We start from the raw sequence: 20,541 nt of genomic DNA on the forward strand, positions 1-20,541 counted from the left end.
GAATCTACCTCACCTCTGTGTGTATATATTGAGGAGAATCTACCTCACCTCTGTGTGTATATACTGAGGAGAATCTACCTCACCTCTGTGTATATACTGAGGAGAATCTACCTCACCTGTGTGTGTATATACTGAGGAGAATCTACCTCACCTATATGTGTATATACTGAGGAGAATCTACCTCCCCTCTACGTATATACTGAGGAGAATCTACCTCACCTCTGTGTGTATATACTGAGGAGAATCTACCTCACCTCTATGTGTATATACTGAGGAGAATCTACCTCACCTCTATGTGTATATACTGAGGAGAATCTACCTCACCTCTGTGTGTATATACTGAGGAGAATCTACCTCACCTATATGTGTATATACTGAGGAGAATCTACCTCCCCTCTACGTATATACTGAGGAGAATCTACCTCACCTCTGTGTGTATATACTGAGGAGAATCTACCTCACCTCTATGTGTATATACTGAGGAGAATCTACCTCACCTCTAGGTGTATATACTGAGGAGAATCTACCTCACCTCTAGGTGTATATACTGAGGAGAATCTACCTCACCTCTGTGTGTATATACTGAGGAGAATCTACCTCACCTCTGTGTGTATATACTGAGGAGAATCTACCTCACCTCTGTGTGTATATACTGAGGAGAATCTACCTCACCTATATGTGTATAAACTGAGGAGAATCTACCTCACCTCTGTGTGTATATACTGAGGAGAATCTACCTCACCTCTGTGTGTATATACTGAGGAGAATCTACCTCACCTCTAGGTGTATATACTGAGGAGAATCTACCTCACCTCTATGTGTATATAATGAGGAGAATCTACCTCCCCTCTATGTGTATATACTGAGGAGAATCTACCTCACCTCTATGTGTATATACTGAGGAGAATCTACCTCCCCTCTATGTGTATATACTGAGGAGAATCTACCTCCCCTCTATGTGTATATGCTGAGGAGAATCTACCTCACCTCTATGTGTATATACTGAGGAGAATCTACCTCACCTCTGTGTGTATATATACTGAGGAGAATCTACCTCACCTCTGTGTGTATATACTGAGGAGAATCTACCTCACCTCTATGTGTATATACTGAGGAGAATCTACCTCACCTCTATGTGTGTATATACTGAGGAGTATCTACCTCACCTCTATGTGTATATACTGAGGAGAATCTACCTCACCTCTGTGTGTATATATACTGAGGAGAATCTGCCTCACCTCTATGTGTATATACTGAGGAGAATCTACCTCCCCTCTATGTGTATATACTGAGGAGAATCTACCTCACCTCTATGTGTATATACTGAGGAGAATCTACCTCACCTCTATGTGTATATACTGAGGAGAATCTACCTCACCTCTGTGTGTATATACTGAGGAGAATCTACCTCACCTCTATGTGTATATACTGAGGAGAATCTACCTCACCTCTATGTGTATATACTGAGGAGAATCTACCTCACCTCTGTGTGTATATACTGAGGAGAATCTACCCCACCTCTGTGTGTATATACTGAGGAGAATCTACCTCACCTCTAGGTGTATATACTGAGGAGAATCTACCTCACCTCTAGGTGTATATACTAAGGAGAATCTACCTCACCTCTAGGTGTATATACTAAGGAGAATCTACCTCACCTCTGTGTATATATTGAGGAGAATCTACCTCACCTCTGTGTGTATATACTGAGGAGAATCTACCTCACCTCTGTGTATATACTGAGGAGAATCTACCTCACCTGTGTGTGTATATACTGAGGAGAATCTACCTCACCTATATGTGTATATACTGAGGAGAATCTACCTCCCCTCTACGTATATACTGAGGAGAATCTACCTCACCTCTGTGTGTATATACTGAGGAGAATCTACCTCACCTCTATGTGTATATACTAAGGAGAATCTGCCTCACCTCTATGTGTATATACTGAGGAGAATCTACCTCACCTCTATGTGTATATACTGAGGAGAATCTGCCTCACCTCTATGTGTATATACTGAGGAGAATCTACCTCACCTCTATGAGTATATACTGAGGAGAATCTACCTCACCTCTAGGTGTATATACTGAGGAGAATCTACCTCACCTCTACGTGTATATACTGAGGAGAATCTACCTCACCTCTAGGTGTATATACTGAGGAGAATCTACCTCACCTCTACGTGTATATACTGAGGAGAATCTACCCCACCTCTGTGTGTATATATACTGAGGAGAATCTGCCTCACCTCTATGTGTATATACTGAGGAGAATCTACCTCACCTCTATGTATATATACTGAGGAGAATCTACCTCACCTCTATGTGTATATACTAAGGAGAATCTACCTCACCTCTAGGTGTATATACTGAGGAGAATCTACTTCACCTCTGTGTGTATATACTGAGGAGAATCTACCTCACCTCTATGTGTATATACTGAGGAGAATATGCCTCACCTCTATGTGTATATACTGAGGAGAATCTACCTCACCTCTATGTGTATATACTGAGGAGAATCTACCTCACCTCTGTGTGTATATACTGAGGAGAATCTACCTCACCTCTATGTGTATATACTGAGGAGAATCTACCTCACCTCTATGTGTATATACTGAGGAGAATCTACCTCACCTCTGTGTGTATATACTGAGGAGAATCTACCCCACCTCTGTGTGTATATACTGAGGAGAATCTACCTCACCTCTAGGTGTATATACTGAGGAGAATCTACCTCACCTCTAGGTGTATATACTAAGGAGAATCTACCTCACCTCTAGGTGTATATACTAAGGAGAATCTACCTCACCTCTGTGTGTATATATTGAGGAGAATCTACCTCACCTCTGTGTGTATATACTGAGGAGAATCTACCTCACCTCTGTGTATATACTGAGGAGAATCTACCTCACCTGTGTGTGTATATACTGAGGAGAATCTACCTCACCTATATGTGTATATACTGAGGAGAATCTACCTCCCCTCTACGTATATACTGAGGAGAATCTACCTCACCTCTGTGTGTATATACTGAGGAGAATCTACCTCACCTCTATGTGTATATACTGAGGAGAATCTACCTCACCTCTAGGTGTATATACTGAGGAGAATCTACCTCACCTCTAGGTGTATATACTGAGGAGAATCTACCTCACCTCTAGGTGTATATACTGAGGAGAATCTACCTCACCTCTGTGTGTATATACTGAGGAGAATCTACCTCACCTCTGTGTGTATATACTGAGGAGAATCTACCTCACCTCTGTGTGTATATACTAAGGAGAATCTACCTCACCTATATGTGTATAAACTGAGGAGAATCTACCTCACCTCTGTGTGTATATACTGAGGAGAATCTACCTCACCTCTAGGTGTATATACTGAGGAGAATCTACCTCACCTCTATGTGTATATAATGAGGAGAATCTACCTCCCCTCTATGTGTATATACTGAGGAGAATCTATCTCACCTCTATGTGTATATACTGAGGAGAATCTACCTCCCCTCTATGTGTATATACTGAGGAGAATCTACCTCCCCTCTATGTGTATATGCTGAGGAGAATCTACCTCACCTCTATGTGTATATACTGAGGAGAATCTACCTCACCTCTGTGTGTATATACTGAGGAGAATCTACCTCACCTCTATGTGTATATACTGAGGAGAATCTACCTCACCTCTATGTGTGTATATACTGAGGAGTATCTACCTCACCTCTATGTGTATATACTGAGGAGAATCTACCTCACCTCTGTGTGTATATATACTGAGGAGAATCTGCCTCACCTCTATGTGTATATACTGAGGAGAATCTACCTCACCTCTATGTATATATACTGAGGAGAATCTACCTCACCTCTATGTGTATATACTAAGGAGAATCTACCTCACCTCTAGGTGTATATACTGAGGAGAATCTACTTCACCTCTGTGTGTATATACTGAGGAGAATCTACCTCACCTCTATGTGTATATACTGAGGAGAATCTGCCTCACCTCTATGTGTATATACTGAGGAGAATCTACCTCACCTCTATGTGTATATACTGAGGAGAATCTACCTCACCTCTGTGTGTATATACTGAGGAGAATCTACCTCACCTCTATGTGTATATACTGAGGAGAATCTACCTCACCTCTATGTGTATATACTGAGGAGAATCTACCTCACCTCTGTGTGTATATACTGAGGAGAATCTACCCCACCTCTGTGTGTATATACTGAGGAGAATCTACCTCACCTCTAGGTGTATATACTGAGGAGAATCTACCTCACCTCTAGGTGTATATACTAAGGAGAATCTACCTCACCTCTAGGTGTATATACTAAGGAGAATCTACCTCACCTCTGTGTGTATATATTGAGGAGAATCTACCTCACCTCTGTGTGTATATACTGAGGAGAATCTACCTCACCTGTGTGTGTATATACTGAGGAGAATCTACCTCACCTATATGTGTATATACTGAGGAGAATCTACCTCCCCTCTACGTATATACTGAGGAGAATCTACCTCACCTCTGTGTGTATATACTGAGGAGAATCTACCTCACCTCTATGTGTATATACTGAGGAGAATCTACCTCACCTCTATGTGTATATACTGAGGAGAATCTACCTCACCTCTGTGTGTATATACTGAGGAGAATCTACCTCACCTATGTGTGTATATACTGAGGAGAATCTACCTCCCCTCTACGTATATACTGAGGAGAATCTACCTCACCTCTGTGTGTATATACTGAGGAGAATCTACCTCACCTCTAGGTGTATATACTGAGGAGAATCTACCTCACCTCTAGGTGTATATACTGAGGAGAATCTACCTCACCTCTAGGTGTATATACTGAGGAGAATCTACCTCACCTATGTGTGTATATACTGAGGAGAATCTACCTCCCCTCTACGTATATACTGAGGAGAATCTACCTCACCTCTGTGTGTATATACTGAGGAGAATCTACCTCACCTCTAGGTGTATATACTGAGGAGAATCTACCTCACCTCTAGGTGTATATACTGAGGAGAATCTACCTCACCTCTAGGTGTATATACTGAGGAGAATCTACCTCACCTCTGTGTGTATATACTGAGGAGAATCTACCTCACCTCTGTGTGTATATACTGAGGAGAATCTACCTCACCTCTGTGTGTATATACTGAGGAGAATCTACCTCACCTCTGTGTGTATATACTAAGGAGAATCTACCTCACCTATATGTGTATAAACTGAGGAGAATCTACCTCCCCTCTACGTATATACTGAGGAGAATCTACCTCACCTCTGTGTGTATATACTGAGGAGAATCTACCTCACCTCTAGGTGTATATACTGAGGAGAATCTACCTCACCTCTATGTGTATATAATGAGGAGAATCTACCTCCCCTCTATGTGTATATACTGAGGAGAATCTATCTCACCTCTATGTGTATATACTGAGGAGAATCTACCTCCCCTCTATGTGTATATACTGAGGAGAATCTACCTCCCCTCTATGTGTATATGCTGAGGAGAATCTACCTCACCTCTATGTGTATATACTGAGGAGAATCTACCTCACCTCTGTGTGTATATACTGAGGAGAATCTACCTCACCTCTATGTGTATATACTGAGGAGAATCTACCTCACCTCTATGTGTGTATATACTGAGGAGTATCTACCTCACCTCTATGTGTATATACTGAGGAGAATCTGCCTCACCTCTATGTGTATATACTGAGGAGAATCTACCTCCCCTCTATGTGTATATACTGAGGAGAATCTACCTCACCTCTATGTGTATATACTAAGGAGAATCTGCCTCACCTCTATGTGTATATACTGAGGAGAATCTACCTCACCTCTATGTGTATATACTGAGGAGAATCTGCCTCACCTCTATGTGTATATACTGAGGAGAATCTACCTCACCTCTATGTGTATATACTGAGGACAATCTACCTCACCTCTAGGTGTATATACTGAGGAGAATCTACCTCACCTCTAGGTGTATATACTGAGGAGAATCTACCTCACCTCTAGGTGTATATACTGAGGAGAATCTACCCCACCTCTGTGTGTATATATACTGAGGAGAATCTGCCTCACCTCTATGTGTATATACTGAGGAGAATCTACCTCACCTCTATGTATATATACTGAGGAGAATCTACCTCACCTCTATGTGTATATACTAAGGAGAATCTACCTCACCTCTAGGTGTATATACTGAGGAGAATCTACTTCACCTCTGTGTGTATATACTGAGGAGAATCTACCTCACCTCTGTGTGTATATACTGAGGAAAATCTACCTCACCTATATGTGTATATACTGAGGAGAATCTACCTCCCCTCTACGTATATACTGAGGAGAATCTACCTCACCTCTGTGTGTATAAACTGAGGAGAATCTACCTCACCTCTAGGTGTATATACTGAGGAGAATCTACCTCACCTCTATGTGTATATACCGAGGAGAATCTACCTCACCTCTGTGTATATACCGAGGAGAATCTACCTCACCTCTAGGTGTATATACCGAGGAGAATCTACCTCACCTCTATGTGCATATACTGAGGAGAATCTACCTCACCTCTATGTGTATATACTGAGGAGAATCTAGCTCACCTCTATGTGTATATACTGAGGAGAATCTACCTCTCCTCTATGTGTATATACTGAGGAGAAACTAGCTCACCTCTATGTGTATATACTGAGGAGAATCTACCTCACCTCTGTGTATATACTGAGGAGAATCTACCTCACCTCTATGTGTATATACTGAGGAGAATCTACCTCACCTCTATGTGTATATACTGAGGAGAATCTACCTCACCTCTATGTGTATATACTGGGGAGAATCTACCTCACCTCTATGTGTATATACTGAGGAGAATCTACCTCACCTCTATGTGTATATACTGAGGAGAATCTACCTCACCTCTGTGTATATACTGAGGAGAATCTACCTCACCTCTATGTGTATATACTGAAAGGCCGTAAAGTACACAAGGAAGCGGCCAGGGACTGCAGGGATGGAGCCTTTAAGGCTAAGAATGGGTTGCAACCTGCAGTCTGGGGGGTAAATATGAATAGAAGGGGCGTTACCTTCAAGGGTATAAAGTGAGGAGAGGGGAAGGGGCGGCACATTCTGCAGAGGAACATCGGTACATGCAGTCTGAGGAGAATCTAACGCTCCTCTATGTGTAGACAGATTTTATTACTCGGTTCCACGACGTCATAAAATTTTCCATGCAGACAACAAACACCTGTACCAAAATGACTAGAGCGAAGCCGGGTATATCAGCTAGTTTTATATAATTGTGAGTATAGGAATGCATTTTCTACGCCCACCCAGGACTCACAGCAGCTTTTCCCAACAACTATCCCCAGCAATCACCACTGTGCCCTCTAGGCCGCACAGCAGCACAGCTCAGAAGCTATCCGCACCCAAGTAAAGTACTGTCACACATACTCCCAGAGCTCCTGCCTTAATGATCAGGCAGAGCGCTTCTGAGTCACTCCACCTGATCACAGAGAGCAGTGTGCAGCCGTATACAGCCGTCTCCTTCCTGCAGTTACTTCCATGGAGGAAGCGTGCCTAGTGTACCAATCTGCCATTGTTCATCCTTCTCTTACAGCCAGGACAACTCTGCAGCCTGGAGAGGAAACCACAGGACCGTGCTCACGTGCTACAGAGGCTCATGGTAGTCACATGGCTGATTATTGGGACAGAATGTTCCTCTAAGCGCTTAGTCGCCCGACATTTGGCACATGTAAAAGAAAAATTAAATGAGTGCCAAGCAATGTGTGTGTCGATCGGCGCTCGTTACATCTGTCCAATAATTAGGTAGGTGTAAGAGAACCCTATAAGTACGTTGACATAGTGACAAACTGTGCCAAAAGCACAACAACTACACATCCCAACTTTTTGAATGGAATTCTAGAATTTTCCGTCTCAGATTAGAAGTCTGTGTTGTGGCAAAAAAGTGATTTAGATTCGTACATTTATACAGAAGGTTCAACTGCGGATTTCCACCAGAGGCAGAACACACCTGGGAGGCACCCAACAGCTGGAGACCTCCAACAGCTGGAGACCTCCAACAGCTGGAGACCTCCAACAGCTGGAGACCTCCAACAGCTGGAGACCTCCAACAGCTGGAGACCTCCAACAGCTGGAGACCTCCAACAGCTGGAGACCTCCAACAGCTGGGGACCTCCAACAGCTGGGGACCTCCAACAGCTGGGGACCTCCAACAGCTGGAGACCTCCAACAGCTGGAGACCTCCAACAGCTGGAGACCTCCAACAGCTGGAGACCTCCAATAGCTGGAGACCTCCAACAGCTGGAGACCTCCAACAGCTGGAGACCTCCAACAGCTGGAGACCTCCAACAGCTGGAGACCTCCAACAGCTGGAGACCTCCAACAGCTGGAGACCTCCACACTGACTCCGCCACGTGAGCAAACTCAGAGGCAATTCTGGTAATCACAGACGGATTTCCTCCCTTTTGAACTCCAATGCTTACAGCATTCCCTTCTGGGTGCCCTCTCTGTATACAGCGGCCTGTTGCCAGTATATATCCACTAACGCATGCTCCTTCCATCTACTCTGAGCCCGGAGATGGAGATGTACGCCGTGAGCTACAGCATCCACTGCCATATATAGGGCAATAGGTGAAGGCAGGAAGCAACATCTGGTTGCCGGCTTGGACCTTTTAGTCATCGTGGCAGCCATGATTAAAGGGGCTCCATTAAAGTGCATGTGAGCTGAGTTGCAATACCACACATAAACCTATGGACAAGGGTGGCACTGTCTTTGAAAGAAAGCAGCCATGTTTTTCGAACTCTGGACAACCGCTTTAATGTAGGAGTGAGCTATAAAATCCCGACCCGAGCAGAGACGGACGGTGATCAGACTTACAAGGTGTTTTCTTCAGTAAAGATGTCCTCCTCCTGTGACCTGGTACTGACCGCCCCCGACAGCTTGTAAGACGTCTGAAAACCAAACTGCAGTCAGTTACATACATTCCATGCTGAACATCGATAGCAATCAGTCCTGAAGAAAGGAGAGGTTGTGCTAATAAAATACCCCTAAGGATGGCTGCCGGAGACGCCACAAGCAGAGAGGCTGTAATACCCACAGTGCTTCAGTCCAGCAGCAGCGAACAGCGTCTACTGCGGAGCTCATTTGCTAAGAGCCTCCTCCTTCCAAGAGAATTAGGCGCTTTGTTTTTTTGTTAAAGAGCCCCACCCTTTTAGAAAACACCTCAGTCACTTTATAAATAAGTTCTACAACTTCCCACTTTGTTTCAATTCCTTTGCCATTTTCTGGATATTTACTGTCAGTGAGGCGGACACTTCTAACAGCCCTGCACAGACCGCTCCTCCTCTCGGCTGTGTGCCGGTTTGACTCCTTTCAACACAAACAGTACAGGGTCAGACAAAAGTCTGGACACACCCGTTTAACTGGTGCAATAATGAGAAAATTGACTTCCAATGTGCAAAAGTATTCACTGGAAGGGAGGCTGCGTTTTCTGTGGAAAAGAGGTTTTCAGCGGCCATTTTGAACTCCGCCATATTGAATTCAGATCAAATTCACGCGATATATCAGTCTTGGCTAGATTTTCCTTACAAACACCCTTTTGCGCCATCTTTACTTGTTTACAAGTTACGTGAGGGCAATGCTTCACAAAGTGCTTCACAGGCCTGCTCAAGGGGTCACTATTCTGCTGGACGCACGCGGTTAAACGCTTCATCCCGTCTTCATGAACGCGCTAAAGAACTGCGAGTGATATTTCTTCACGGCGCTGTAGGAGGCGGCGTTTCAGGTTAACCATATTACATATTTTTCCCCAGCCCCCGGTATGGTCCGATGATAACCCATCATGGACGGACTCATCAATAACAACGTGTTTGGTGTATTTGGGAGACTCGTATTACGGAACCTTTTTGTACTGACTGATCACTTAGTGATATGAAGTCCCTCCAGATGTTACTGGATACTACATTCCCATCAGAACACCGAGGTCCCACGCCACTTCCAACAGGATGGCGCACCTCCGCGCGGTGCCGTGGCTGTACAATTACCCTGGCACCGCATTGGATATAGAGGTCTGGTAGAATGGCCACCAAGGTCGCCGGACCTAAAGCCTGGGGACTTTTATCTCTGGGGACTTTAAAGTCCCTTGTGTATGCGGAAAGCTATATGTACAATGATTCATCTGAAACCATGAAATCTTACAGCGCTGTGAGGAAATATCACCTGCAGTTCTTCAGCCGTTCAGACGGGATTAACCCCTTAGTGACCAAGCCTGTTTGCGTCTTAGTGAAGGAGCCAAATTTTGGAAATCTGACATGTTACTTTAAGGCCTCCTTCCCACGAACGGATTTCCGCCGCGTAATTCGCGGCGAAAATCCGCTGTGTTGCCCGCAGCTATTAGGTTCTATTGAACCTAATAGCACAATGCTCACGATGCGTAATTCCACCGCGGAATTACGCACCGCGATTTCTCCCGTCCTCACCCGCAGCATGCTCTATTTTCTGCGGGTGAGGACGGGCTGTACGCACTGACGGCTTCCATTGCAGTCAATGGAAGCCGTCCATTCACGCTATCTCCCGCTGTAACCAGCGGGAGATAGCGTGAAAAAACGCTTTCCCGCCCACCGCCGAGCGTCATATGACGCCAAATGACGCGGTCCGGCCGCGTCACGTGACACGGCCGGCCGTGCACGTGACACGGCTGGTGACGCGAGGGCGGTGGGCGGTGACGGGCGGTGACGCGCGGCGGTGGGCGGGGAAGCGATTTCACGCTATCTCCCGCAGGTAAGTATAGGGGCTCTGGGGGGCGCCGTGACGGGCTTCACAGCATAATATTACGCTGCGGAGCCCGTCACGCTCGTGGGAAGGAGGCCTAACATAGAATAACTCTGTAAAGGTTTTGCATCCCCCAGTGATTCTGACATTGTTGTATATATTTCCATCTGTTTACTTTATGCTGGAAGCACATTTGAATAACTGTTTGTTTGTTTTTTTTTAACCATTTAGGAGACGTACAAATGTAACATTACTTATCAACATTTTGAGGAACATTTTGTTTTTCTGCACCAAGCCAAGATGGCAAAGGCTCGTAGGTGTCAGAATGATAGATCCCCCCCCAAATGACCCCATTTTATAAACTACACCCCTTAATGTAATCACTGAGGGGTCCGGAGGATTTTGACCCCTACAGTGTCTTTTAGGAACTAATGCAATTTAGGAGAAAAAAATAAACTTTCATATTTTTGCAATTATTTTAAAAACATTTTTCCCAATAGTGCACATGAAAATGAGCATTTACACCCAAAATGGATCCCCCTGTTTGTCCTGTGTTCATAGAAATACCCATCGTGGCCCTAATATTATGTCTGTATGCACAACGGGGCCCAAACCGAAAGGAGCAGCCGGTGGCTTCCAGAACAGACATTTTGCTTGAAGGTGATTTAGGCCCCATCGCCCACTTGTAGACTCCTTGAGCGGCCAAACGATGGAGAACCTCTACAAATAACCCCATTTTGAAAACTAGACCCCTTAACGAATTCATCTAGGGGTGCACTGCGGATTTTGAGCTCACAATTTTTAAATAAATCTAAGCAAAGAAGAAGGAAAAAAAATTAAATTTTCTTTTTTTTGGCAATTCTGTCATTTTAAAAACATTTTTTTGTACAGCGCACATAGGAATGTAGACTATCACCCTAAAGTGGATCCCCTCGTTTGTCCCATGTTCAGAAACATACCCATTGTGGCCCTAATATTATGTCTGTATGCACAGCGGGGCCCAAAATGAAAGGAACATTGAATTTTAACTGTTTTTAACTTTTATGCGATCGCCATTATCCATTGGATAACAAGGATCACATGACCAGAGACGGCTCACCGCGGCCCTCGGTCACTGGATAGCTCTGATCGCACTGTCGGGGGAAGGCTTCCCGTGGCCCACCCCCCATGACAACAGCTCCAGGTTGTGGCTACCTCTGGGATGCATGTTTTTAGGTCCCTCAGGATTAAAGCCCAGACGTAAAAAAAGCAACGCAGCCATCACTAAGGGAAAGATTTGCCCTCGCTTAAGGCCTAAACAAGTAGAGATCGCACCAAACGGACACTTCGCTGTGTTTCTGAGTAAATTCTCGCCAAGACTGATGTATCACATGACCCCTCCACATTAGAAAAACTGGAGCGGAATTCAAAAGAGCCTCCAAAAAGTCTCCTCCACTGAAAGAACGCGGCCCCCCTCCGATGACGAACACTTGCAGACATTGGAAGTCCATGTTCTCATCATTACACCAGGTGAATGGGCGTGTCCAGACTTTTGCCTTTTCACTCTGCCAGGAAATATCTTCTAACTTGTGGCGAATTGGAACACAAAAGCCCCAAATATTAATCAGCTTTTGGCTTAAACTGAGCTCCAAAAAGTGTCACGATTTGTGCAGAAAATGGCATATTACACTTTTTAATTCACATTTCCACCACGATAGCCAAAAGTTGACAAGTGGGTGTGGTTTATCAGAGGGGGCATGCCCAATTTTTAAAACCCATTAAGCCTGAAGTTACAAAATGTCACAAATCTATTCCTTTTCCCAGCAGACTCCCTTTTGGGCGGTGCCCATGTGAGCGCACCTTATATTACACAGTGACATTTGTGCTCCGAGTGCTCACACCCCATTGTGCTCCGAGTGCTTACACCCCACTGGTCCGCACTGTGGTAGTCAGGCGTGCGGTTTTACATGTCCTATTTGGGGCCGGATTATGGACTGAAATCACCCATTGAAGTCAATGGGATGGCGTAAATATGCAGAGAATGCCCAGTACATGCGTATCTACAGGAAGGAGAAATCAACGGGAAAACGCAGTGAAAAGACGAGCAAAAAAACCGCGCACAAACGTGCGAATACACAGCGAATACGCACGGGTTTGGTGTGTGAAAACGCTGTGTATTCCACGGACTGACACGGTACGCAGCGTGAGCGAGCGAGCAACAAGAACACACCAGGTTATGGCACGGTGACAAAACGGCCGACATAATTCAGCGTCCCTGACGCTCCCCCCAACATCGGGAATTACCGGCCCCGCACACTGGCCGGCCGGCTCATCTTGGCGCACTTGACAAGTCCGACAGATGTACGTAGCTGTGAGAGTCTTCGGTATGACTGCACCGTGCACAAGGGTCAGCAGTCCGCCGACCAACAGGCCAACGCTCATTTATTGACCGATGTCTCATTTGTAAGAGCATAACGTTGGCCCGCCGGCCGTCTGCACATCTCTCTAAAGAGGGAGCAGCGCCATCGAATAACAGCGGGGCGGGGAGGAATGAGCGAAGCAACGCACAGACCACACGCTCGCCGCCATCAGCATTCGTTACCACGGACAGACGGCCTTCTTGGGTAAAAGCGCCCCAAGTGTATGAGCCATCGTGTGCGAAGCGTCTGGCGCCTTCAGCGATGCTTTTGCGCAGCCCCAGACATTCCTCTAAACGCTCACAGACAACTAAGCAGTTTAATGGGAACAACAATCCGCCGATGAATGAGTGAACATCCACTTGTCGGCTGACCGCTCGGCTGCAGGATCACGCTCTTATCCATCCCCCCGCGTGCAGCGCTACCATCCTGCGTCTCCATAGACGGCGGTACATCAGTCCCATAAGCTCACCCTCAGCCCGTGCATCGATCTGTACGCTCATCCATCTGCGCTCGGTACGTTGGGCCGAGCATGCTGAGGATTATGAAGGTTCGGCTGAGCGATCCCACAGCGGAGGCCACCCTACAACCCATGTAAAGCGTCCGACAGGATCTCCACCAATGACTTACCTTCACAGGTTGGTTCCGCTTCTTTTTTTTGTGTTTAGCTTTTAGATGCAAACATATATTCTAGGGGAAAGAGAAGGAGAGGATGAGCAGTGCACAACACCCAGAGGACACCGCCCCCCCGCGACACCCAGAGGACCCCCGTCCCCCCGCGACACCCAGAGGACCCCCGCCCCCCCCGCGACACCCAGAGGACCCCCGTCCCCCCGCGACACCCAGAGGACCCCCGCCCCCCCCCCGCGACACCCAGAGGACCCCCGCCCCCCCCGCGACACCCAGAGGACCCCCGCCCCCCCCGCGACACCCAGAAGACCCCCGCCCCCCCCCCGCGACACCCAGAAGACCCCCGCCCCCCCCGCGACACCCAGAAGACCCCCGCCCCCCCGCGACACCCAGAGGACCCCCGCCCCCCCTGCGACACCCAGAGGACCCCCGCCCCCCCCCCCCCCGCGACACCCAGAGGACCCCCGCCCCCCCCCCGCGACACCCAGAGGACCCCCGCCCCCCCCCCCGCGACACCCAGAGGACCCCCGCCCCCCCCCCCGCGACACCCAGAGGACCCCCGCCCCCCGGCGACACCCAGAGGACCCCCGCCCCCCCGCGACACCCAGAGTACCCCCGCCCCCCCCCCCCGCGACAGCCAGAAGACCCCCGCCCCCCCCGCGACACCCAGAAGACCCCCGCCCCCCCCCGCGACACCCAGAAGACCCCCGCCCCCCCCCCGCGACACCCAGAGGACCCCCGCCCCCCCCCCCGCGACACCCAAAGGACCCCCACCCCCCCCCCCCGCGACACCCAGAAGACCCCCGCCCCCCCCCCCGCGACACCCAGAAGACCCCCGCCCCCCCCCGCGACACCCAGAAGACCCCCGCCCCCCCCGCGACACCCAGAAGACCCCCGCCCCCCCCGCGACACCCAGAGGACCCCCGCCCCCCCCGCGACACCCAGAGGACCCCCGCCCCCCCCAGAGGACCCCCGCCCCCCCGCGACACCCAGAGGACCCCGCCCCCCGCGACACCCAGAGGACACCGTCCCCCCCGCGACACCCAGAGGACACCGTTTCCCCCCCGCGAAACCCAGAGGACACCGTCCCCCCACGACACCCAGAGGACATCCATCCCCCCACGACACCCAGGGGACATCCATCCCCCCACGACACCCAGGGGACATCCATCCCCTCACGACACCCAGGGGACATCCATCCCCTCACGACACCCAGGGGACATCCATCCCCTCACGACACCCAGGGGACATCCATCCCCTCACGACACCCAGGGGACATCATCCCCCCAGGACACCCAGGGGACACCATCCCCCCACGACACCCAGAGGACACCATCCCCCCACGACACCCAGAGGACACCATCCCCTCACGACACCCAGAGGACACCATCCCCTCACGACACCCAGAGGACACCATCCCCTCACGACACCCAGAGGACACCATCCCCTCACGACACCCAGAGGACACCATCCCCTCACGACACCCAGAGGACACCATCCCCTCACGACACCCAGAGGACACCATCCCCTCACGACACCCAGAGGACACCATCCCCTCACGACACCCAGAGGACACCATCCCCTCACGACACCCAGAGGACACCATCCCCTCACGACACCCAGAGGACACCATCCCCTCACGACACCCAGAGGACATCATCCCCCCACGACACCCAGAGGACATCATCCCCCCACGACACCCAGAGGACATCATCCCCCCACGACACCCAGAGGACATCATCCCCCCACGACACCCAGAGGACATCATCCCCCCACGACACCCAGAGGACATCATCCCCCCACGACACCCAGAGGACATCATCCCCCCACGACACCCAGAGGACATCATCCCCCCACGACACCCAGAGGACATCATCCCCCCACGACACCCAGAGGACATCATCCCCCCACGACACCCAGAGGACATCATCCCCCCACGACACCCAGAGGACATCAACCCCCCACGACACCCAGAGGACATCAACCCCCCACGACACCCAGAGGACATCATCCCCTCACGACACCCAGAGGACATCATCCCCTCACGACACCCAGAGGACACCATCCCCCCACGACACCCAGAGGACACCATCCCCCCACGACACCCAGAGGACACCATCCCCCCACGACACCCAGAGGACACCATCCCCCCACGACACCCAGAGGACACCATCCCCCCACGACACCCAGAGGACACCATCCCCTCACGACACCCAGAGGACATCATACCCCCACGACACGCAGAGGACACCATCCCCCCACAACACCCAGAGGACACCATCCCCCCACGACACCCAGAGGACATCCATCCCCCCACGACACCCAGAGGACATCCATCCCCCCACGACACCCAGAGGACATCATCCCCCCACGACACCCAGGGGACATCATCCCCCCACGACACCCAGAGGACATCCATCCCCCCACGACACCCAGAGGACATCATCCCCCCACGACACCCAGAGGACATCATCCCCCCACGACACCCAGAGGACATCATCCCCCCACGACACCCAGAGGACATCCATCCCCCCACGACACCCAGAGGACACCATCCCCCCTAACCCATCATCCTATTCTCACCACTAAGAAATGCGCCACTAAATCGTTTCAAGGATAATTTGAACAGCGGCGTCGCTCCTGCGGTAAAAACGTGTCGCTGTTCGAGAGGAATAAGAGGAGACGTACCCGGCATGAACAGGCCACCCTTTATGGGGTAGTCCGCCACGCCCGAGGTCCCTGAAGGCAGTAATGGGAACTTTAGCTAACGGGTCAACCTGTCCTGGTCACACGGGGCCCCAAAATGGAATATCAGATGAGGAAAAAGCAAATCGATAGGTAGAAAAAAACCCACCAGCGCTCCGAGGGATCGACCAGGACCAAATGGTGAAAGGAAGAAGGTGGTCAACTGCCCAGGGGTCTCCAGCACCCCCACTCCTGGTTAGCAATGTGTCACCATGTGGTCTCCAAGGACTTCAGAGGAAGGCCAGCCGATTGTGGCGGTATCAATATGTTTCATAATGCGTTAGGACTAGTAGAGCCCAGAAATAAATCTTAAATATGGACAACTTCACAATCGGCTGGCCTTCCTCTGAAGTCCTTGGAGACCACATGGTGGTGACACATTGCTAACCAGGAGTGGGGGTGCTGGAGACCCCCTGGGCAGTGACCACCTTCTTACTTTCACCAATTTATGCATGCTTGATCCCCTGGGTTTTTTCCGCCTGTTGTTCATTTGCACTCTATCATTTAACCCCTTCCCGCCCCGGAGTGTACATCCTGGGTGGAAAGTAGTTCAAGAAGCAGCGAACATTTACACCTTATGGATGGCGATCCCCACTTGATCATGGCATAAAGAGGGTTCACAGGAGGGCACTAAAAAGAATATATATATATAATTTTGGTATTGCTGCAATTGCACCGACCCGCAGAAAAAAATGTATCATAACCTTTATACTGCATGATTAACCTGCAAAAAGGAAACGCAGAATTGATGGTTTTTCTTGCCGCCCTCCAAAAACAAAAATTAGAAAAAATTTGAAATACTTTATGTGTACCCAAAAATGGCACCAATAAAATCTACAGCCCGTCACGTCAAAAACAGCGGCGCAAAAATAAAAAAGTTATGGCTCCTAAAACTGGAGATGAAAATAGAAAAAAAAATAGTTGTGTTCCTAGGACCAAAATAGGCGGCATCCCTAAGGGGTTAATGGCGATGTGTAACCCTATATATGCCAGCAGTGGTCACTCCAGCGGTGACGCAGCGGTAGCCTCAGTGGTACCAGCTGACCTCCAGCGATTCACGGATCTACTTGACAGAACAAGAGGTCGTCGTGACGCGAGACGTTCCCTAGATTGGGCTCACATTCAGGGAGATCAGCGGCGAACACAGGCGACCAAACGAAACGATCAACTGATCAACTTACATTATAGTTTTCAAAGGACTGCTTGGGAACTTGAGCGCACGGTATATCTGTAAGAGAAGCGGCACACAGCGGTGTTAGTTGGCACACGATTCTAGAAGCACTACAGTGTGGAGAGGTCTGATCTACACAACGCCCTGCCCCTGCCACAGAGAGGGTCCCGCTCGCCGTGCCCCGGCCACAGAGAGGGTCCCGCTCGCCGTGCCCCGGCCACAGAGAGGGTCCCGCTCGCCGTGCCCCGGCCACAGAGAGGGTCCCGCTCGCCGTGCCCCGGCCACAGAGAGGGTCCCGCTCGCCGTGCCCCGGCCACAGAGAGGGTCCCGCTCGCCGTGCCCCGGCCACAGAGAGGGTCCCGCTCGTCGTGCCCCGGCCACAGAGAGGGTCCCGCTCGTCGTGCCCCGGCCACAGAGAGGGTCCCGCTCGTCGTGCCCCGGCCACAGAGAGGGTCCCGCTCGTCGTGCCCCGGCCACAGAGAGGGTCCCGCTCGTCGTGCCCCGGCCACAGAGAGGGTCCCGCTCGCCGTGACCCCGCCACAGAGAGGGTCCCGCTCGCCGTGACCCCGCCACAGAGAGGGTCCCGCTCGCCGTGACCCTGCCACAGAGAGGGTCCCGCTTGCCGTGCCCCTGCCACAGAGAGGGTCCCGCTCGCCATGTCCCTTTATTACATGTGGATTAGACAGACATTACACCGATCACAGTGGGCACCATGCAATAAAATGCTTCCATCTTGCTGGCAGTGTCCATCATGGCTGGTTATTCCCCCGATCATCTGCTTGGAAGGTGCCGCTGATCACCTGACAAACAAGCTTGCTTGCTGGGTGATCACATTTTTTATCTGTTATTGGCAGCACTCCGCCCATGTACTCAGTACTGTGCTGCCAGCAATGATGCATGTGCCCAAACATTGTGCCAATAATTATTTATGCAAATAAGAAAGATGGAACAATCCCTCTGCAGCGCCACCTATTGGATGTCAGCATTCCTGCAACTCAATGTCCGACCCTTTATACAGATCTTTGGTTTTCAATTCCCAATCATTGTTATTAAGACCCGTATAAAGGGTCAGACATTGATTTGCAGGAATGCTGCCATCCACTAGGTGGTGCTGCAGAGATATCGTTCCATCTTCCTAATTTACATATATTTCCCAGAGGAGCATGCATGGCCTTATAATTCTCCTCAGTTTTTAGGTGCTCTCCCTTAAGGAGTGATGATACCCCTCCCGACGGTAGAGCGGACTGCTCTGTGTAAATGGAGCTGAACAAGAACCCAATCAATTTGTAAAAATGTCGATCAGCACTCGCTCCTGGCAGAAGATAGGACGGTGTAGACGGACCTTAACGAGCAAGTGCACTTTTTTCTTTTTACATATCAGAGCAACGTGTCAAAAGTTTTGATCAATGGAGATGCTACTGCTGAGATGCCCTCAGATTGCCGAGCACCCCTCCCCCCACAGATTGCCGAGCACCCTTCCCCCCCACAGATTGCTGAACCCACCTCCCCCGTACAGATTGCCGAACACCCCCCCCCACAGATTGCTGAACCCACCTCCCCCCCCACAGATTGCTGAACCCACCTCCCCCCCACAGATTGCTGAAACCACCTCCCCCGTACAGATTGCCGAGCACCCCTCCCCCCCACAGATTGCTGAACCCACCTCCCCCCTACAGATTTCCGAGCACCCCGAGTGCTTTGCTTCTTCAGCAGTCTTCGCCTCCTGTTGGTTCCTCTGGGCAGCTGTCTACGACGCCTACAGACCTCCATGCTTCAGTCTTCAGCTGGCAGGAGGAGCAGAAACAATGAAGACATTTGCAGCGGCACAGCACTCGGGGAACGCGGCACCCCTTTATTTTTTTTCCATGATCAGCTGGGATCTTAACAGGAAGACCTCCATTGATCAAAGGATTTCCCATGTTGCTCTGACATCAAACGCTTGTATCTAGCGCGGTTAGGCTCCTCCCACTCTCGCATTGTACTCCTGCGCCTTTCCACCGCTCTGTTCTATTTTTGAAGCAGAGAAAAGCTAAAGGAAAACTGAAATAAACATTTCCGGTTTTTCTCCACCGATTTCAGTTGGTTTTTAAACAAACAGTTCAGTTCGGTTTCAGTTTTCGTTGGATCACATGACGCAGCCGGCTGCACTCTCCGACCCCAGAAAATACGTTTATTTCAGTTTTACTTCTTTCTTTATATTCTATTTTTGGGGGCAGAAGAGCGGAGAAAAACTGAAGGGCTCAACAGAGGCGAATCTGGAGAGGAACCGTGAAGACAGCCCTATCTCCTCAACGCTGAAACGGCACGAAGGAGAAGTCCGGAGGACGTGTGAATCGGAGAAGTAGGAGGCGGCGTCCAGATATGCAAATGATGAAATGTTCAAGCACCCCGCTACAATCTGTGGCATGTGGGAGGGGCTCAATGGTAAAAAAAACACATCAAAAGAAAATTTTTTAGACACCTGAAACCTCACAAATCAGATGAAGTCTCATGGTGTGATTGTGCGATGCTGGAGATTGGTCTGGGGACCAAGTGGGCAACGCCATGAAGAGGCCTTCACGAGGGGAGGTCACACCGGTCCTACAGGGTTGTAGTCTTGGGTGTCAGAATGTACAGTAGCCGATTTGGTCGTGGAAGCGGCAGTGCGGACATTTCTCCTAAGTGTCCCAGGAGCCCTTCAACACAACAACGCCAGGCCTGAACGTACTACCATGGCTTGCGGCGCCCTACGGACCCCTCTCCCGTCGCCTGCGGCGCCCTACGGACCCCTCTCCCGTCGCCTGTGGCGCCCTACGG

The 20,541-nt window shown here is 49.8% G+C and overlaps 1 protein-coding gene across 1 annotated transcript in view; it reads right to left on the reverse strand.

Annotated features, from left to right (window-relative positions):
• Positions 1 to 20,541, reverse strand: part of TTC3 (tetratricopeptide repeat domain 3) — a 143,432-nt gene that overhangs the window by 36,650 nt on the left and 86,241 nt on the right. Inside the window, exons 28-30 of the mRNA XM_066598977.1 lie at positions 17,756 to 17,802; positions 13,830 to 13,889; positions 8,911 to 8,984 (exon numbers count right to left, since the gene is read on the reverse strand). Coding sequence (XP_066455074.1) covers positions 8,911 to 8,984; positions 13,830 to 13,889; positions 17,756 to 17,802 — 181 coding nt within the window. The remainder of the gene's footprint in view (positions 1 to 8,910; positions 8,985 to 13,829; positions 13,890 to 17,755; positions 17,803 to 20,541) is intronic.

The sequence above is a fragment of the Eleutherodactylus coqui genome, chromosome 4 (genome assembly GCF_035609145.1).
Source record: "Eleutherodactylus coqui strain aEleCoq1 chromosome 4, aEleCoq1.hap1, whole genome shotgun sequence".
In the NCBI taxonomy this organism is placed as follows: Eukaryota; Metazoa; Chordata; class Amphibia; order Anura; family Eleutherodactylidae; genus Eleutherodactylus; species Eleutherodactylus coqui.